This window comes from Xenopus laevis, chromosome 4L (assembly GCF_017654675.1).
Source record: "Xenopus laevis strain J_2021 chromosome 4L, Xenopus_laevis_v10.1, whole genome shotgun sequence".
NCBI lineage: Eukaryota > Metazoa > Chordata > Amphibia > Anura > Pipidae > Xenopus > Xenopus laevis.
This window is the reverse complement of record NC_054377.1, coordinates 53,148,181-53,167,539: the sequence shown is the minus strand read 5'-3', so window position 1 is coordinate 53,167,539 and position 19,359 is coordinate 53,148,181. Positions and strand designations below refer to the sequence as shown.

Sequence of the window (19,359 nt, the reverse complement as noted above, 5' to 3'; positions counted from 1 at the left end):
ATTGACCTTATTCCCCTAATATAGCCTGACACCTATGTCCTTACTGAACACCTATTTTGTACTCGCGCTGCTTTCTAACCCAAATCACATGTGACTAATAGAAATGGGGAATGTTATTTTTGGATGCTTTGCTGCCCACAAGAGAGGCCATTTCACCTTGCCATCACCTTAGAGGTACTTGGATCTGGAACCTATTCCCTCATAAGCCTTGTCGTTATTGTTCTAAGGCTAAATTAAAGGTACATGAGGAAATCTGTGCTGCCAGGCAGCAAATTTCCCAATAATGTTTTTCCCTTTACTAACATGTGGAATATGCTGTATCTTCCACATGAGGTGATCCACCAATATCGCTGGAAACTGCCTTCTGCCTTTGCCCTTTTGGTGTTTAGGTCGGTTTGCCGACAAATCCATGGTTTAGTAAGGGAACAAATGCCCCATGTTCCACAGCCCTAAAGTGATGTACAACAATATATTTTTGATTAGAGGATTCATTTTATCACTCATTCTTTCCTGAATTATTTGTGCTGTTTAGAATTAATCTCTTTATAATGCCTAAATATAAACATCTTTTTTTTCCATGTAGGAGTGAAAATGGGCGCTTTTCCCTGCAAAACTCAGTGTTTTGATATGGTAAGTGTGATGGAAATATTAAGCCTTTCATTTAATGTTTTGAGCATTGGGAGGAGGCTGCATTGGGGATACACGTGTGACTTACAATAACTGTTATATTTAGTTGGTGGGTATGTGAATATATATGAAACAACATGTGGCAGTCTTAGGTTACTGTTAAGAGGAATGGAGGGAAGGAGCAATATTACTAGGATAATAAGTATTCTATACAGACACTGAAGTTTGTGTGTCAATGGGATGCATAGGGATGTTACTTAAATGTTTTTATTTATTTATTTTAAATTCAGGTAGCTTTTATTGGCAAATTCCAAATTAGACAATGACACGAATGACATTTTAGACTGCACAGCAGTCACAAAAGCAGAAAAAAAGTGTTTCGTATTCAGTATTACAGATGTTTACAAACATATAAAACACAAAATTATAGTCAATATTAAATATGCTCCTGTTGCACACCTTTGTTATTAAGAGCAATTCACTGCACACCCAACAGAATACCCACCACTAGCATCCTATTCATATAACAATGAAAGGCTGAATAAAATAGCCAATTATTCACTAAGCATTAACAGTTTGAATTTGGGAAAATGTATCAACCCATTTATCCCATATTTTATAGAACTTATCTGGACAACCCCTTTTAAAGTAAATTATACGTTCAAAATTACAAGTATCCTGTATGATATTTATCCATACTTGAATTTCTGGGTTCTACTTTTCCAATTTTGGGTTATAAGTTTTTTAGCCAAGAGAGAGATTCTTGAATAAATATTCTGATACACTGATTAGAGACCGTACGACCCAGGATATTCTGTAAGCAGACCTTAGATGTTCTAGGACTGACAACCCCTGAAATATTATCTAGATGATTTAAAACTTCAGCCCAATAAGGTTTAATAACATTACATTCTCATAACATACGTACTAACGTGCCTTTCCACAATGCACCTATTACAGACCTCAGGTATAGCAGGGCTTATCAAGTGCAATCTTACTGGAGTAAGATACGCCCTATGTAATATAATTGAACCATTTTCAATTTATAACATACAAAGACTATTTGAGGAGACTCAAGGGCCTCTTGCCATTCCTCATCTAGAATAATATCCACTGCTGTTTCCCATTTAATCTGAAGAGTTTCCAATGGGCAATCATTACTAGCCTGCAATAACACTGCATATAAACTGGAAATTAAGCCCCTAGTGGAATGATCTATTTAAATAGGTGAGCAGCTTATTCTCATTGAACTGTATAGCCTTTAAATGATGCGTAGCCATAAGGGCTTGTCGCACTCCCAAATATTGAAGCCACCATTTCCTGGCAATCCAGTAGACTGTTGTAAGTCTCTAAACGTAAAGATGCCCCGTTCAGACCATATGTCCCCTATTGTAACAAAGCCTTTATCAGACCAAACTTTCATATTACCCATTTGGGCCAAAAGTATAAATTATTCCATAACGGAGTGCGGGGATCTGTATGTTGCTCTTTAGTAATTTGTAGTGCCATTACCATATCCGGGACATATAACGAAGCATGGGATGAACAGGCGACTGTTTCACATTTTTGGGTACTTTTAATGGCCTCATATACTTCCAGCTCAGAAATATCCTGACCTAAAGAAAGATTTAGTTCTTGTGAGAGCTGAGGGAGCTGGGCCTCGTTCAGAAATTGTGAAACTTCCTGTGCACTGTTTTGCAATATGGACATATATAGTGTTTTATAGAAATTAGCGAAGGTCTCTTTAATTAGACTAGTCTGTGTGATGAGCTGGCCATGATCATCATAAAATTCAGAAATTATAGGAGGAGTGTCATGCGTTTTAGAGAGATAAGCAAGTAACTTGCCCGCTCTTTCACTATGTTCAAAAAAATTTGCTCTATTAAACAATAAACCTCTCTTAGCTTTTTGTTGCAACAGGGAATTATACTCAGTTTCAGCCTGTCTTAAAAGTTGGAAGTTCTGTGGGCTAGGATCAATATGACTCTGTACAGTCAATTGCCAAACTCACTGCTCTAAATTAGTTTTCATCCCGTGCAGAAGCTTTTTTAATTGCAGTGATTTCAGAATGTAGTAGGCCTCGAAAGTAGGCCTTAAAGGTATGCCAAGCTATTTCAATATTATCTGCAGTTAAATTATGGTGAAAGAAAATCCTCTATTTTAAGTTCTAATCCCTCATCATTATTTAATAATGTCCAACCAAATAGGATTAAAGGACCATGACTGAATCTGAGAATGCAAAGGGGTCCCATTATCCCAAATCACTTGCAATGGGCACGGTCTGAAATTCCCCTTGGGAGGTAAATGGCCGTACGGATGTTAGGAAGTAAATCACTAGAGACAAAAGCCATATCAATCCTAGATAGGGACATATGAGAAAAACAGGAAAAAAACTTTTCTTGTGGGTGCATACGCCTCCATGCTTCTTGAAGACCCATAGTAGACATTAACATAGAGAGGTTAGTGGATCTAATCTCCTGGATTGTACCCTGGATACACTGTCTATCCATACAATCATCCAATACAGTGTTAAAATCACCAGAGGCGATTACTTGGGCCCTTGGATAATCTGCTACATAAGACATTAGTTGAATAATACATTTGTCAGAATAGGGAGGTGGAAGATAAATATTAGTCAAAATAGTTTACTTCATGTTGAGATAGCAGTGAATAAAAACAGAACACCCTTGTGGAGCTGAATGTACAGAAATGAGTCGAAAATTCGCTGTATTTCTGATAAGTGTAGTTACTCCCCCATATATATTGAAACGGAGGAATGAAAGGCCCAACCAACCACGGTCTTTTTAGAGTTAACACTTTACTCCCTATCAGGTGAGTTTCTTGTAACATGTTTACCTCTGATGTATTTTTTTTTGACAAAATCTAACACTACCTTTCGTTTCACACAGTCATTAAGGCCCCAAACATTCCATGTTAAAATTGAAAATTGAAAGGGGTTTAGCCATAATCTATATTGTTCCCATGTGTTAAACAGCTTATCAGAAGTTTCATGACCATTACGTGTCTGTTGCCTGAGCTACCTGAGAAAAAAAATGACAGAACTATTTACAGCCCAGCCCATGCTAACCGCCAAAATGATGGAAAACATTACCACCCTTTCTGCTCAGACCCAACTTTGAGCAGAATTAAACCCTAGAACCCAACAGTAGCAAACAATAATGCTGTATTAAGCAATGGGGAGGCAACCTGGGTAGGGACACCGTAAATGGCGTCGAGAAGGTAGAATCGTGAGGGTTGGGCCTCCGCTGCTCCGAAGCCACTATAACCAGAACCATATAGATACACACATCGCCCAATATATACATACAGTATCAGCATTGTGAATACTCATTGGACCCAACACATATATAGCAATAGCTAAAAATAAAAAATTTTTAATTTAAGCTGCCTTTCCCAGCACACTGACAAGTCCAAATAAGTCCCCATATACCACAAGGGATCCATAGTCAGAATAACAATCGTTCATGGACGTAGAAAGACAAGGAAACCCAATAACTTGTGGGGCAAGTAGACCATAGCAAAATGCTGTCAAAATAAGCACAGCTCGGTGTAACAAATTTCAGCCTTTATCATAGAGAAGCTTCCATGTACGTAGCAAAGTATTAAGCAGTTCTGCGTAGACTTCTGCCCACAAGGTAGCACATACGTAGAACCGTTCATCAGCTGATATAATATAACTTTTAAAGGCAATTATGGCCATCCAATTGAGCAACTAGGCTTTCTAAAACAAGTTGTATAACATGTAGCAGGTGGACATCACTCCATTCAACCTGCCAATATAGGTTTAAACATTTGCCCTCATGTTTCTCACGGGTTTTGTTTCACCTTTACAGGACGATTCTTATTCATCGCTTGACCAAGCTCATCACTGGTCAAGGCCAAATTCCCTGGATTTAAGAGAACATCTGGTTATGAAGATCCAGACAGCTGGGGCTGACAGACTCGATGAATCGACGAGCGGCAAGAAGATCTTAGCTCAAGCAAACAAGATCTGGAAGGAGTCAGGGAAGAAGCTTAAAAGGCTTTACTCTGCCCTTCAGAAACCAGATGAGGCGATTGCCCTGAGAGACAATGAGGAGAGCCCAGGTGAGATATGGAAGTTTGTTTTGCTTTGTCTCCTGCTGAACATAGCAGGGTGTCAAGTAATTTCAAAATTCAGAAATGTTATTACAGGGAAACATCACACTGAGTTGGGATAAAAAAATAAAATGGCCTTTCACTTTTGCAGATGTTACTGACAATCTGGAGAGTCCCTCACGTGGCCCTGTCACTTCATATCATAGTGACAAACTCCCAGCAGCGCAGGAGGCCACTGCAGCTGAAGTGCAAGAGATGTCACAGTGCTCCAGTGACTCTACTTCACACGTACGTAGATTGGCTTGTTTACAGATTCAGCTTTCCATTTCTGAAGAGGAACCAGTTCCTGATACCACCGAGGTGGAGCTGATCTCCAACAGGTATGTGGAATGTTTTAAGCCTTCCCAAACTTTTTTCTTCTGATACAGATAATGTTATGACGGTAACAACTAATAATTGTTCTTTCTTTTATAATATAAGTGAGGAGCCTACAGATGGCATAACTTCCCAGTCAGAAGAAGACACACCTCATGCTGAGATATCTGAGACTGAGGACAAATGGTAAGGTCCATGTGGGAGTCCAAATCTTATATATAGCTATAAGGCCTTTTTTTACTATACAATTGAATTGATACATTTCCTTCTGTAGTGCTGCTAATTTCCCCTTCATACATATGGTACTAACAGGGATGAAAAACCAACTTAAAATATATGTATTAAAAAAATGAAACTTAAAATTTCTTTTAATTATCCTTATAGTGACGTACCAACAGATAATGTGGAGTCCAGCGAGGAGGGAGAAGCATCTCTTGAAATTCCAGTTGACCCCGCTGATGAGCTCAGCCCAAGGACAGAACATCCGGTACTAGAGCTGGAAGAAACAGAAGACATACGGTATGATACATATTCTTATACATAGAAAAGATCTTCTTTTTCTGTTCATTGGAACTTATGGAATTCCTTTTTACCCTGTGCTGTACCAATAACTTCTACACTAATGTGAAAATGAATATGTCCAAAAGCAATGACATTAACTTTGCCTTTATACTCATAGCGAGGTGTCTGTAGATGTAGAGGAAGCCCCATGTGAAACATCAAAGGAGTCATCCCCTGATGACCCCAGTGCTGCTCCAGAAGCAAGTAAGGAGCCAGAGGAACATCAAGAAGCAGAGCCCCCGATGGATGAGGAACGGGAACCAATGTATGATGAAACAGCAAACACATACAATACTGGAAGAACATTCTGTTTTATGAAGTGGGTCTAAATCTGCAATTTCCTTTTCAGAGACCTGGAATTCAGCGGTATTTGCCAGAAAGACCTCCGCCGCTGCGCCCTACTAGGCAAAGGTGGATACGGAAAGGTAATTTTCTCAGTTCATTAGAAGTATTGGTACATTTATTGTCTCATTCAGGCTAACTAAACGCTTTCTCTCATTCCAGGTTCTCCTTATTCAGCACAATCCCACAAAGAAATATTGTGCTGTAAAAGCCATGGCCAAAGGGAAGATCTACACCTCTGATGACATTGATGGGTCAGTTCTCAGGGAATGATCATTATTCCAACAATTTTGCACCGTGTTCTACTGTAATTTGTAATTTTTAATAAATGCTAATGCCACATTTTCATGATTTTCTTTTTCAGAATCTTGACAGAGAAACGCGTCATGCAAATCACCAAGGAGAGCCTTTATACTGTCAATTTATACGCCACTTTCCATACAAAGAATATGCTCTTCTTTGTAATGGAGTTTGCTGCCGGTGGCAGTGTAAGGACCCACTTGCAGAAGGCTAGAACTTTTGACATACCGAGGGCTAGGTAAGCAGGACTGTACTTTCAGTGGGGTTCACATGGGGGCATTTGACGTAAGACAATCATTTCACCAGAGCAGAACCATTAATATTGCCACAGAAGGAAGTACATGGCTAGGTATCTCGATATTGCCACTCAAAGATTCATTTGTGGGCTGCTCAGGTGACAGGATTGGCAGAACAAACAAAGTTGTTGCTAAATCATACATTATCTGGTTATTTAGCCAACTGACTAAACTACTGGATAAACGTTTAATGACTTTGTATTTTGATTATTTTGTAGGTTCTACGCAGCCTGTATTACACTGGGTTTGGAGGAGTTACATGAAAAAGGCATTATACATAGGTAAGCAAAAAAAAGTGTTGGTTTCACAGCTTACGTCTTCATCTGACTAGCAGGAAATACATTGTTCTGGCACATACAGAACAAGATATTATATAACATTCTTTTGTATTTATTACAGAGACATGAAGCCTGACAACCTCCTCGTAGACAGCCAAGGTTATGTCAAAATTGCCGATTTCGGCCTCAGCATAGATGGTAAGTTTACCTTATAATCCACAGTTTCTATACCATAAATGCACTTTAGAAATGTTCATTTCCAAATGAACTGATCTGACTGCGCTGGAACAGTAGTTCTGTTGTGCCCAGTTCTGTGGTCAGAATGTGTTACTATTTATAAATCAGCTGTGACGGCCTTCACTTTACTTACCTTTCCTCTCGTGTTTTAGGACTTGCACCCAACGGCAGCATCAGTGGCGCAGTAGGAAGCCCTGCCTATATGGCTCCAGAAGTTGTCAACGGAGAGCATTACACCAAGGCTGTGGACTGGTGGGCTTTAGGGGTGATCTTATACGAGATGCTCCTAGGGAAGGTAAGCAGAGAGCTCAATTAGTAGTTTGAATGAAAATGTAAAATACAGTAAAAATAAAATCTTTCTGGAAGTACCAGAGACTCTCATCTTTCATTATTTTCTCTACTTATAAAAGTAACAGCGACGCAGGGATCAAACACATTGCAAACGCAATGACACCAGTACTTTGCACATATGCATCACTGAACCACTACTGTATCCATTATGCTATAAAAATGCTGATGTTCTGCCTTACAGAGACCCTTCACTGGAAAAGACCAGGAATGTCTATTTGATTCAATTATGGAACAGGAACCAGTGTACCCACCAACCCTGCACACAGATGCAAGAAACCTAATATCAGAGGTAAGTTGTCCCAGTAACATCAATAGATTCAGATCAGCTAATTGTGACTTATTACCCCATATAGGCAGAACACTCCTGTGTGAGTAACACCACTTTTCTCTTTTTAGCTCTTAGAAAAGAACGTAGAAGATCGACTGGGCTCTGCTGTGGATGGGGCTTTTGATGTCGCGGCACATCCTTTCTTCAAAGTAAGTTTCGATTTATCATTACCAATATTTCGCCTTTCATTTGTCATTACAGTGACAAATATTCTAGGATCTATTGTGCTGTAATAATAGATAATAGCTGTATAGAAAGTTTGCGGCTACGGTCCCACCTTGTCTAGCAATGGAGAGTCATCTCCCCAGTTTCACATTAACATTAAGCAATATCACGCCTGGGATGATAATTCAACATTAAGTGCCTCTGAATTACATTTCTTATTGTCTACTTTGCAGGATTTCGACTGGAATGCTATGTTGGAGCAGAAAGCGCAGCCCCCTTTTGTTCCACAGCTAAAAGGTCCAGAGGACCTGAAATACTTTGATGAGAGATTTACAAAGCTGGATCCCAATATAACTCCACCCAAAGGCATCTGCGCTGAAATGGCAGAAGAAATCTCAGACGCCTTCTATGACTTTGCTTATGCAGCATGTTAGCTGCAAATAGAAGATGGGAGTCCAAGAAAGAATAACAGACATCATCTTGCCAGGCTAATGACGTAAAAGAACAAGAAACCAACACAGCCTGGAACATGGAAGGCAGGATAAAGGGATCAAGTTAGTGGCTGCTCCACAAATTTAGTGTTTCTCCTTTTCCAGGTCTACAGACATCAACCTACCAGCAACCGGTAACTGGACTTTTGGCAATGCCTCCTACAGACTGGCACATTTTTGAGGCAGTAGGCTGCCATTATGTACATATTGTTAAATAAGAACATACCCCTCACCATTTATCACCCTTACCTACTCCTCTTCTATGATTTTTCTTGTAAATAGTTAAAAAACGTTAAAACATGTTATATATATATATCTTTACATACACACGCACACACAAACATCTGAATCACAGCTGCCAGAAGGGGCAAGCAGTACATACTGGGGACAGGGATATGGTTGAATACACATAAGCACATTTATGCCGCTCAGTAGACCCTGCATTCCTTTTCATGCCATCCCTCAGACTGTAGAAGCCGGGTTCTGCAGGCTGCCTGGGGAGTCTAATGGAATGAAGAGGAATGCAGCATTCACCTAGCAGCTTAACGGTGCTCATGTATATGCTCCCATATTGCCCTTTGCTTCTTTTCCTTCTACCACAATTCCACTAGTGGTGCCTTCCCTTTTATTCAAAACATGGCTTTATATATATAGGTGCACCCTTAAGCCACTCTGTAGCCCTTGCATTCCCTTTCACTCCATCCATCAGACTGCAGAAGCCGGGTCTGCAGAATGCCTCGGGTCTAGTAAAATGGAATGAAATGCAGCATTCACCTAGTAGCTTAAAGGCGCTCATGTATATGCTGCCATACTGATTTCTATGTCACTCACCCTGTTTGCCTTGATTAAATGTGGCATTGATCCTGGGAGCAAATCCGATTGCCGATAAGGAGTCAGGAAGAAATTTTTCCCTCTAGTGAAGCATATTGGCCGAGCTTCCGAGGGTTTTTGCCTTCCTCAGGATCAAAAAGCCTAATTTATTCCATCAATAAAGCTGTGATTTACACAGATTAACCACAAAGCCTCTGTGTGTGTTTGTCTTTATTCTGGGTATTAAGGGGCTGGGTATAAAGGGTTGGTTGTTTCTTAAAAAATCCAGGTTAATATGTACAGGGAGAGTCAAATGGAAGTGTGTGAAGCCAAAAAACCCAATACCAATTGGGTTTAGAAGCTGCCAATCTGTTTAGAAGCTGCTGTGTTGTTGTAAGGGTCCCATTTGCCTTAGAAACCAGTCAGTGAAAGGTGATGAGATGAATGCAAACTATTGCTGATGAAAAGGGGTAGTTAGAATATAACATTTGGTGTTGTGTGGCATATAAATATTATGTAATCATAAGGAGAATACAGAAGAGAGACTGAGAGTCTTTAGGGTCTGGTATTGTGAGAAGGGAAAGTTGTGCTCACCACTAATTTTTCAAAACATTAAGCAGGGGTACAATGAGGCTGTTACCATAAAATTCAAAGACAAATACAAAAGGTCCTCTGCACTCAACCCATTATCAATATAGTATGGATATTGAAACATTTTGTCCTTAAGCTACTAAAATGCCTTACCCTTCAAACAAAACAGGGATTGTTTGTCCATATATTGCAATATATTTAAATATATTAAATATGAATGAAAAATGGCAGACTTTCATGTGATGGGCCACACAAGGGGGGGGGCAGTGGCGGGGCGCATCTGGCCAGTTGCATAGCACTGCTAGAGACTGTAATACCCTCTAACTACTAAGCAGCGCCAGGGCAGCCAGACGCCCTAGGTAACCTGGCCGGTCGCAGCACCCAAAAGACGTGTGCGCATTCACGAAAAGGGAACAGGGCTAGGGGGCATAGAAGGTAAGTGCCTGACGTCCACTCAGCTTTGTGCCCTAGGCACATGCCTACTCTGCCTACCCTAGTTCCGGCCCTGCTACGAAGTCACCCTACAAAGGCTAAAGAAAAAGAGCAGAGTGCAAAATAAATAAAGAAATATATTACCAGCGTTAAGAGTTTATCTTCATCAAACAGACACTTTATTACAAATGTTGCTTGAGAACCACACTACCATATGAAGCTATGCCCATAAATAATGAAATGAACAAGGCAGAATTATTATGCCTCCCTATAAAAAATATGATGGACCTACTGAACATCCAAGCTGGGTTTATACTAGCAGAAAAATGACTGTTCATATAAATCGGCCTTTCAGTTTATGAGATGCTTTAATGATCCCAAAACAGGTATAACTCCCTTCACCCCACACTCACCATGAAGATGTCATTTGTGTCAGGAACTTACCCACCGGTTCTGAATAGCTCACACAGATTGTAAAACTAGAAAACAAGCATCAGGTGTTCGTTAGTTTAATCACTTTCATTAAGAGTATTTGTGCTATCCTTCAAAATGGATGCAGTTTACAAAATGGTTGCGACATACTGAATAGAAAAAAGGGTGACGATTGCAAATTTGAACGTTTAAATACATATACAGGTATGGGACCTGTTATTCAGAATGCTTGGGACCTGGGGTTGTCCGGATAATAGATCTTTCCATAATTTGGATTTTCATACCTTAAGGGGCAGATTTATCAAGGGTCGAAGTGAATTTGAGAGAATTTTCGAAGTAAAAAATTCGAAATTCAAAGTAATTTTTTGGATACTTCGACCATCGAATAGAATACCACTTCGAATTTACTTCGAATTCGATTCGAAGTAAAAATACTTTGAATATTCGACCATTTGATAAGCGAAGTACCGTCTCTTTAAAAAAACTTTGAATTCAATAATTCACCACCTTCTACAGCATTTTTCTAAGTCGATCGTACAATTCGAAGGTTTTAATCGTTCGATTTTACTTCGACCACAGAATAGCCAAATTCAATGAAAAAAAGTTCGAATTCAATATTTGAATTCGAAGTATTAAAATTCGATGGTCGAATTTCGAAGTATTTTTAACTTCGAAATTCGACCCTTGATAAATCTGCCCCTAAATCTATTAGAAAAATCATGTGAACATTAAATAAACCCAATAGGCTGGTTTTGTCTCCAACAAGGATTAATTATATGTTTGGATCAAGTACAAGGTACTGTTTTATTATTACAGAGAAAAAGAAAATCATTTTTAAAAATTTGGATTATTTGGATTAAATGGAGACTATGGGAGATGGCCTTTCCGTAACTCGGAGCTTTCTGCATAGCGGGTTTCCGGATCACAGATTCCATACCTGTACTGGGTTTCAAATTTGGAAAAAGAAAGCTAATTTTGGGTTTCAAATTTGGAAAAAGAATGCGCGTTAGTAATAGTGATGGGTGAATCTGACCCATTTCGCTTTGCCAAAAATTTGCAAAGCGGCAAAAAATTGCAGAAATGCATTGAAGTCTATGGGCGACAATATTTTTTTGACGCACGGCAATATTTTTTCTCCCATTGGAGTCTATGGAAGTTATTTTCGTGGCGAAACTTGGCAAAAAATTCCGCTCAACACTAATTGGTAATTTTTACTTGTACATTTTGTCACGGGCTGGATAATTCACTGATAACCACTAGCTAAGGACTAGCATTATTCTCTGGCACCAGACGCTGGGAATTAAGTGAAGCGTTGAACCTTATCTTTTTAAGTAATTTCACTCTTTAATAACACTTTTTGTCAGTCTCTGAGAATTATTATTGTTCTACCTCCAACTCCAACTCAATAGTATGAATTGGATCTAGATTTATTCAGAAGAACCTGGCCAAATCACAGTGAGATAGCTATGGCAAGTGCCCTCAATTGGGAATGACTTTAACAGGGGATTGGAAGTGTCAGGAGCAAAACTCCCGTTTTGATTTCATGGCATATTTTATTTTTACCATAAAACTTTTGCTTTGCACCTGTAGGAGTCTTTTTTTTTTATTTGCAGGTAAACCTGGTGAGAAACTCCAGTCATCAATAGAAGCAAGCAGTTTTCCCTACAGTTAGGACCTACACTTACACTTCTGGAAGCTAGTCTCTCTCAATAAAAGATAGCCTCACTGTTACAGGCTTAGCATTTTCTGCCATCCTAATAAACTTAAGAATTGTTTTTAGCACCTGGGATTTTATCTTTATATCTAACATATTCCTACATGCTCCTCCCCTCTATTCCCTTTCTGCTCTTTTTTTTCCATTTGCTTCTCTCACGCCATTTCTCCCAGTACCAAAGTGTCTGCCCCACTTTTCTGTTCTCCTCTCACAACTTTCTCTATATATCCCCTCTATGATGCTTTTCCCTTTTTAACTCCATTATCTATTACCCCTCATTTTAACCCCCCCTTACAACAATTGTTTGGGTGGCCCCACGTGTACCCTTAGGCCACCTCCCACCCGCAGAAAATACACGGCAGCAAAGCATAGAGTGCAGAATCGGCTGGGGAGGAGGAACCATTCAGCAGACGCTGCAATCTGGGCTCTCTTGTCCACCAGGCCCCCACATGACCAAGGGATCTGCTGTACTATAGTTAAGCCCCTTTCCATTTTTAGCCCTTTTCTCTTCTGTTTTAACTTATCCCCATCCTCTTATTTTTTCTCTTACTTTCCACTCTTTTCTTCCCTTTCATGTTATCTTATACTCTCCTGCTTTCTCCTCTTGCTCGTCTCTTGTCATTCTTACTTTTCATTCCCTATAAACTTCACCCTCTATCAATTTGCTGTTTTTGCCATTTTCTCACTTTACCTGCTGTCTCTTCTTTTTTCCCTTAATCCCTTTGCCTTATTCCACATCTGTTCCCATTTTTCCATCCCACTGGTTACGAATGGTATCACTAACCCAGAACAAACCCCAAGGTCCTGGCTTCACCTCACGCTTCTGCCTATAACAGCCGCCTTTCACTTTGGGAGGAGCCCTCCGCTACTCGGATGCTGCTAGGTCTTAAAGTGAGAGGAGCAGGGAGAAAGTTCTGGGCAGAAAAGGGAACCAAACATTTACTGAAGGAATGGGAAACAAGGAGCAGGGCCGGGCCAGGCCAGGTGGGCGCCCTAGGCAACCCGGCCTGGCAACCCTATCAACCCCCCCCCCCACGCATGCACTTTCGTGTCCAGGTGTGACTGAGAGAGGTGAGAGCGAACAGGGAGCAGGGAGGAAGCAGGCCGGCGTGACTACAAGATAAGGGGAGGGAACTGAAAGCAGACAGGGAGCCGGCCGGCGCGACTGACAGGAGAGAGTGAACAGAGAGCAGGGGGGAAACGGCAGGCACGACTCCAAGAAGAGGGGAGGGAACTGAGAGCAGAGAGGGAGCCGGCTGGCGTGACTGACAGAAGAGGGAGGGAACTAAGAGGAGGGAGGGAGCCGGCCGGCGCGACTCAGAGATGAGGGGAGGGAACAGAAAGGAGGGAGGGAGTCGGCCAGCGTGACTGACAGAGGAAAGAGCAAACAGAGATCAGGGAGTGAACCGGCAAGCGCGACTCAAAGTTGAGGGGAGGGAACAGAAAGCAGGGAGGGTGCCGGCCTGACTGAGAGAGAAGAGAGGGGAGGGGTGAGTGAGGGAGGGAACAGCGATGGAGAGGAGGTTCACAGGAGGGAAGGAAGACTGAGGAGTGCGGACTAGGGGTAGGCAAAGGACAATTTATAGAGGCAGCTGCCCAGCGCCCCCCTATCACTGCTCCCTAGGCAGCTGCCTCTTCTGCCTACCCCTAGTTCCGGCCCTGACAATGAGTGTGGTCAATGGAGGGGCTGAGTTGATACCAATCAGGCAGAGCAGTACAGATTCACAGGTTGGGTCAGAAGCACCAGTATCGCAGTACAGTAACAGGTTCCAAGAGAGTAGTCAGAGATCAGGCAAATGTCAGGACAGGCAGCAAACTAGAAAAAATTAAATAGTAAATATATGGATTTCACACCAATTATGATGTCACAAGTGGCGTGCCAAAACCAAAAAGACATCAGAAAAAGAAGCAGCGCATATTGGCACGCATGGAAGGAGAAGACTGCGGGTGTCCCTGCCTCACAGCTGCACCGCCAGGTATTCTCACACTGGCTTTTTATTGGGCCACATGTTACAAGTGCTTGATAAACAGGAATAGAATCTATTAAACAAAATACTCAGGACCTGGGGTTTTTAGGAAAAGGGATACTTCCATTGTTTGGATCTCCATACCTTAAGTCTGCTAAAAACAAATAAACTTTAAAGAAAGCCAATAGAACTCTTTTGCCACCAATATGGATTCATGCAGCTCCTCTGTAAAGCTCCCACAGATAAACTCTAATTCATTTCCCTGGGGTTGATGAGCACAGCAAGCAACAAAACACTGCACAGCTTGCTAAGAACCCCATGATCGTGGGCAATGGCAAAAAGCAAAATAAAACAGCACTTTGTACAACTCACCACATTCTATGGATCGCATTCCTGAAAGGGAACATCTGAAAAAATCCATGTTGCTCCAACAAGTCCTCTTCAGCAGCTTCATCCCCAGCACATCCCCAACCTAATAAAGAAAGCAGGACAGCCAAGTATAACAACAATAAAGCCAATGCATATCACCTTAACAGAACCTGTTTTAGAAATACTTTTGGTCCAACTTAGAACTGACATACTTTATGGCACCGAATAAGTGATCAAAGAGTTTGAAGCAGAAATAGAAGGACTGGGAGACCAGCCATTTGGAGAACAAAATGGTCGAACTAGTAACAACTTGGCAGATAAATCTAACACCAAAGTTGAACAAATAAAAATAGTACAAGAGAAATAAAGAGGCTTGGAAAAATGCTATAGATGCAATAATGTCAAAATTAGAGGCAAATCACAGGAGGTTAAACCAGATCAGTTGAGGGGATTTATACAATGCTTTATATTATAGATCTTCCCTGAGACGCCTTCTTATCATTTGATAACTGCCTGTATCGCTCACAAATAGGGATTACCCACTAAAAAAATCATTAATAAACACAGAACCGCCACCATTATCAACAGCCTATGGCAACATTACCCTCAAGCCACCTCAATGCAGCTCAGCATGTAAATACAAAAACAAGTAGCAATGGAACTGTCACAACCAGCTGCAGCAATGACTGAACAAACTGTCCTACTACACCTTAGACTGCAATTCAGTTTAAAGGAGAACTAACTGCCCCAATAAGAAAAACCCCACCCACTACCCTAGATAGTGCTCCCTCTCTGCTTTCTCCCCACATAGTACATTATTCTAAAAAGGGTCCCTGAATATCATACTCATTATTTATGCAGAGTAGCACAGTGGAGCTCGTGGGCGATATCTTTCGCATCTTCTATTGGTCCAAGATTCTAAGGGCCCATAATTCTACAAAACAAATCTTACACTACATAAGTAACCACCCCAGCTAAATAAAATTAGAGTGACTGGTGAACCCAATGGGTGATATTTAATATTAATTGGTGCTATTTATCAAAAAGGGGCTAAAGTTTTTGTCATGTAGTGCCCTTGAGACAAAACACTCAAAACACTTTTTTATTAAAGAGTGAAATTGTATTATTGCCTGAAAATACTCATATCTGCATTCTCCTATGGTAATGTGATTCTACTGGTAAGGACACAGCAATTCAAATTCTATGCTATATAGATGGGTATTTCCATGCATATTGTTGCCAGTGTGATATCCCCTTTCCCAGTGTGCCATTACTATAATTAAACAGTATATATATATATCTTCATGGCAAACACTGATACCTTTATTACTGCTTGCAGTTGTTTAAACCTGGCTTAGTAATAATAACTCCTATAGATAAAACTAAAATATGGCATTTTTTTGTATCAGGGGCTGAACAATATTATCCGGGAATATTAATATTTTTGTACAGGGGAACTTTTTTTTTGCCCCTGGCATGCAGAGTTACCAAATGCTTTTGGCTGAGCATGCACCTAATGATGTCCATGCACCTCTAAGTCATGACTTTACTGGATTACAGAGCGGGAACTAAATGATATAACATTGGTCTGCCAGCTGTTTGGCTAATGCAAGATTAAAACTGTAAGGCAAGTTATAAGGGATCATATACTTAGTAAACATATGTAGCAATTGAGAAACCATGGGGTGGAATACAATGTAACTATTGTATCCGCTCTGTGGTTCACAAGTTAACCAGTTCAGGTGCTGCAGTTAATTGGCCACTTAAAACTTAGCTTTTATTATTGTTACATTACAAAATCCACACTGCTATACAGACAAAACTCATCACTGAGACAAAAAAGATTTCAGTGATGCTAGGCTGTGCCCATAAAATACATATAAATGATTTAAAAACACATAGATTGGAACGGTGAGAAAAGAGCAAGAAGAACTGCAGACACTGCAGCCACGTTCAAAAAGGAGATTGATATCGGGGTGTATCTGAGTTGCTCCCCTCAGTTATTAGTCAAGTGTTGTTGCGCCCGATTAAGATATAGTCAATTATTTTCAATGGATTAATTAACACAAGGCGTCATTATATATGAAACCTCTTAATAGTATGCCAAAAGATTCCAGCCACCCTCGCCTCATTTATGCTTATTTTTACCCAGAAATTCTACCTGGCTACGTAGGGAGCGTATGGGAGCTGGTCTCCCACCGTCCATCTATGCCCACCCGGCGCGTTTCACCGGAGAACTGGCTTCTTCAGGGGCATAAGTGATTTGCGCGTGTCTTCTAACTGTTTTAATAGGGTTTGATATATTATAGTTACATAGTTAAATTGGGTAAGGTTGTCATATACTTAGTGCAACACAGGACACAAAGAGCAGAAAAGCCACAATCCACATGCATTCTGCATTTTGTTCTGTTTTAAAAACTGGAACAGGTCAGTGTTGTCCAGAACAGCGTTCACAGATCCAAGTTGCCGCCATTTCTGGGCATTCCTTTTAGCCTTACTCAAAGGTACAGCCATAGACTGAGGCAATAGCAGTACAGCATGAAGAGGAGAAGAGGAAGATTCCATTCTGCAAACATGGCTCTCACACAAATGACAATAGCAGACATACCAACTCTATTCACAGAAACAAAATTTCCCTTTGTTCACTTTAAAATTCCAAGTCCCTGGGAGAAGAGTATAAGGTATTTTTGCAATTCCTAATCAGCACAGGGTGACAGGAACAAAACATGCAATTTGTGAAACAACTCTCACTGTGGGAAGTTGGTTACACTGTGTGACATTGCTGCATTGTAATAGTTTATTATATAGGTTAATGTTTATTAAAACATTATAAAACAAGTGGCTGCTGTTTAATGAACTCCTTACGCATTTCAGGAACACCCTTAATCATAGGCTAAACAAGATGATATAAAGGGGGTTATTTATCAAAGGTGGAATGTTAAAGTTTTTTAGACCTTGAATGAATTCACAACTCGAATGGTTTCTAATTTAAGAAAAAACTCAAATGGAAAAAAACATGAATGGAAAAAAACTTGAATCAACGGGTTTAGGGTAAACATCCCAAAAACATAATTGAGCAAGTTATCAGTGGAAAAAAACTTGAATCACTCGAAATGATCAAGTTTTCGACCAAAACCCTCCAAAAAATCGGGAAGGCTATTACATCTTCCAGTGGTTCAAGGGACCTCTGCCATTGACTCCAACATGACCTCCACAGGTATTAGTTGGTGTATTCCAGCTATTCCCAGGGTCGAATAAAACTAAAAATAATAAAACTGGAAAAATTAAAGTTTTTTTTAAACTAAAAAAAATAGATTTTGGAAAATGCTAATTTTTCATGGAAAACACAACTCAACCCTTATTAAATCTGCCCCAAGACGTTAATTTAAACACTCAATAACAGCCCCATCTAATGGACAGAAGTATTTAAAAAACGATATACTGTATAAAGTAATGTGAAATATGTGAAGTAATGATTTATTTCATGTTACTTTATTTATTGTTTTTTTTACAAACTTTAGTTATTTACATACATTAGATGGCACTGTTATTAAGTGTATAACTAAACGTCTTGATATCATCTCGTTTAGCCTATAATTAAGGGGTGTTCCGGAAAAGCATTAAGTGTCCATTACACACCAGCGACCTGTATTTAAATGTTACAATAAACAGTGTTTTTTTACTTTATGAGGTGGTGTGAACTAAATTTCTTCTTTTTTGGCTTTTGATATTGCTATACCCACATCTATATGGAACCCCTCTCCTCTCACCTTCTAATGTATACCCTACTATCCTTTCATGTCTCCCACTGCCTTCTCAACTCCCCAGTGCACCTTTGCTTTTGCTTTTTCATACACCCTTTCCTTCTCAGCATATTTTGTCTTAACTTCAGTTTTACTTTGCTCATCTCTTTCCACATTTTCTGTCCCCTTATCTCCCTGGACTTTCCTTTATGTTCTTCCCCTTCCTCTCACAGCCTTTTCCCCGTTCTCTCAACATCCCTGTTTTATCGCATGTTCTCGTCTCAGCTTCACCAGTATCGCCTGTTCTCTTCTCAACTTTGCCGTTTTATTGCCTCTTCCCTAAGAGACAAATTGGCACAATGTTTACCACACAAACAAGATTTTTCCCCAGAGTCCCATATTAAATAAAGTTTGGAATATGTACAACCAATGTTGATATTAAAATAAATGGGTGGCAGAGCCAGAAGGGATGAGACGTGTGGGCTGTAACATGTAGCTGTGCCAAGGTGAGCAGTGTAGTCTTCTAACTGTTACTGACCTACAAATCCCAGAAACCCTTGTCAGACCAGCAGCTAATGGTCTTCTAACTGTTACTGAACTACAATTCCCAGCATCCCTTGTCAGACCTGCAGCCTGTAGTCTTGTAGCTCTTAATGAACTACAATTCCCAGCATCCCTTGTCAGACCAGCAGCTTATGGTCTTCTAACTGTTACTGACCTACAAATCCCAGAAACCAATGTCAGACCAGCAGCATCTGGTTTTCTAACTGTTACTGAACTACAAATCCCAGCATCTCTTGTCAGACCTGCAGCCTGTAGTACAAATCCCAGTATCCCTTGTCAGACCTGTCC

The 19,359-nt window shown here is 40.3% G+C and overlaps 2 protein-coding genes across 22 annotated transcripts in view; one reads left to right on the top strand and one right to left on the bottom strand.

Annotated features, from left to right (window-relative positions):
- LOC121402808 (palmitoyltransferase ZDHHC20-A-like) overlaps positions 1-19,359 on the bottom strand; it is a 157,647-nt gene that overhangs the window by 10,136 nt on the left and 128,152 nt on the right. For 19 of the 21 annotated variants that reach the window (XM_041589490.1, XM_041589489.1, XM_041589486.1 and 16 more), the window contains 3 exons: positions 14,768-14,867; positions 7,248-7,400; positions 5,493-5,596 (listed from right to left, as the gene is read on the bottom strand). In XM_041589490.1, coding sequence (XP_041445424.1) covers positions 7,333-7,400; positions 14,768-14,867 — 168 coding nt within the window. In that variant the 3' untranslated portion in view covers positions 5,493-5,596; positions 7,248-7,332. Of the gene's footprint in view, positions 1-5,492; positions 5,597-7,247; positions 7,401-10,695; positions 10,762-14,767; positions 14,868-19,359 lie in introns of those variants that run through there. The other 2 variants (XM_041589479.1, XM_041589494.1) reach the window with 2 other exon arrangements.
- On the top strand, positions 5,515-7,169 carry LOC121402819 (protein kinase C eta type-like). The gene is made up of 4 exons (XM_041589561.1): positions 5,515-5,619; positions 5,780-6,257; positions 6,368-6,541; positions 6,818-7,169. Exons 2-4 carry the CDS (start codon positions 6,217-6,219, stop codon positions 6,882-6,884), a joined length of 282 nt encoding a protein of 93 aa, XP_041445495.1. The 5' UTR covers positions 5,515-5,619; positions 5,780-6,216; the 3' UTR covers positions 6,885-7,169.

What these genes read in the sequence shown, in the direction of transcription:
- LOC121402819 (XM_041589561.1), top strand. Translation starts at nt 6,217, where the DNA reads ATGGCCAAAGGGAAGATCTACACCTCTGATGACATTGATGG. An exon ending in ACCTCTGATGACATTGATGG is followed by an intron (nt 6,258 to 6,367) that starts GTCAGTTCTCAG and finishes TTTCTTTTTCAG; the next exon opens with AATCTTGACAGAGAAACGCG. An exon ending in TTTGACATACCGAGGGCTAG is followed by an intron (nt 6,542 to 6,817) that starts GTAAGCAGGACT and finishes ATTATTTTGTAG; the next exon opens with GTTCTACGCAGCCTGTATTA.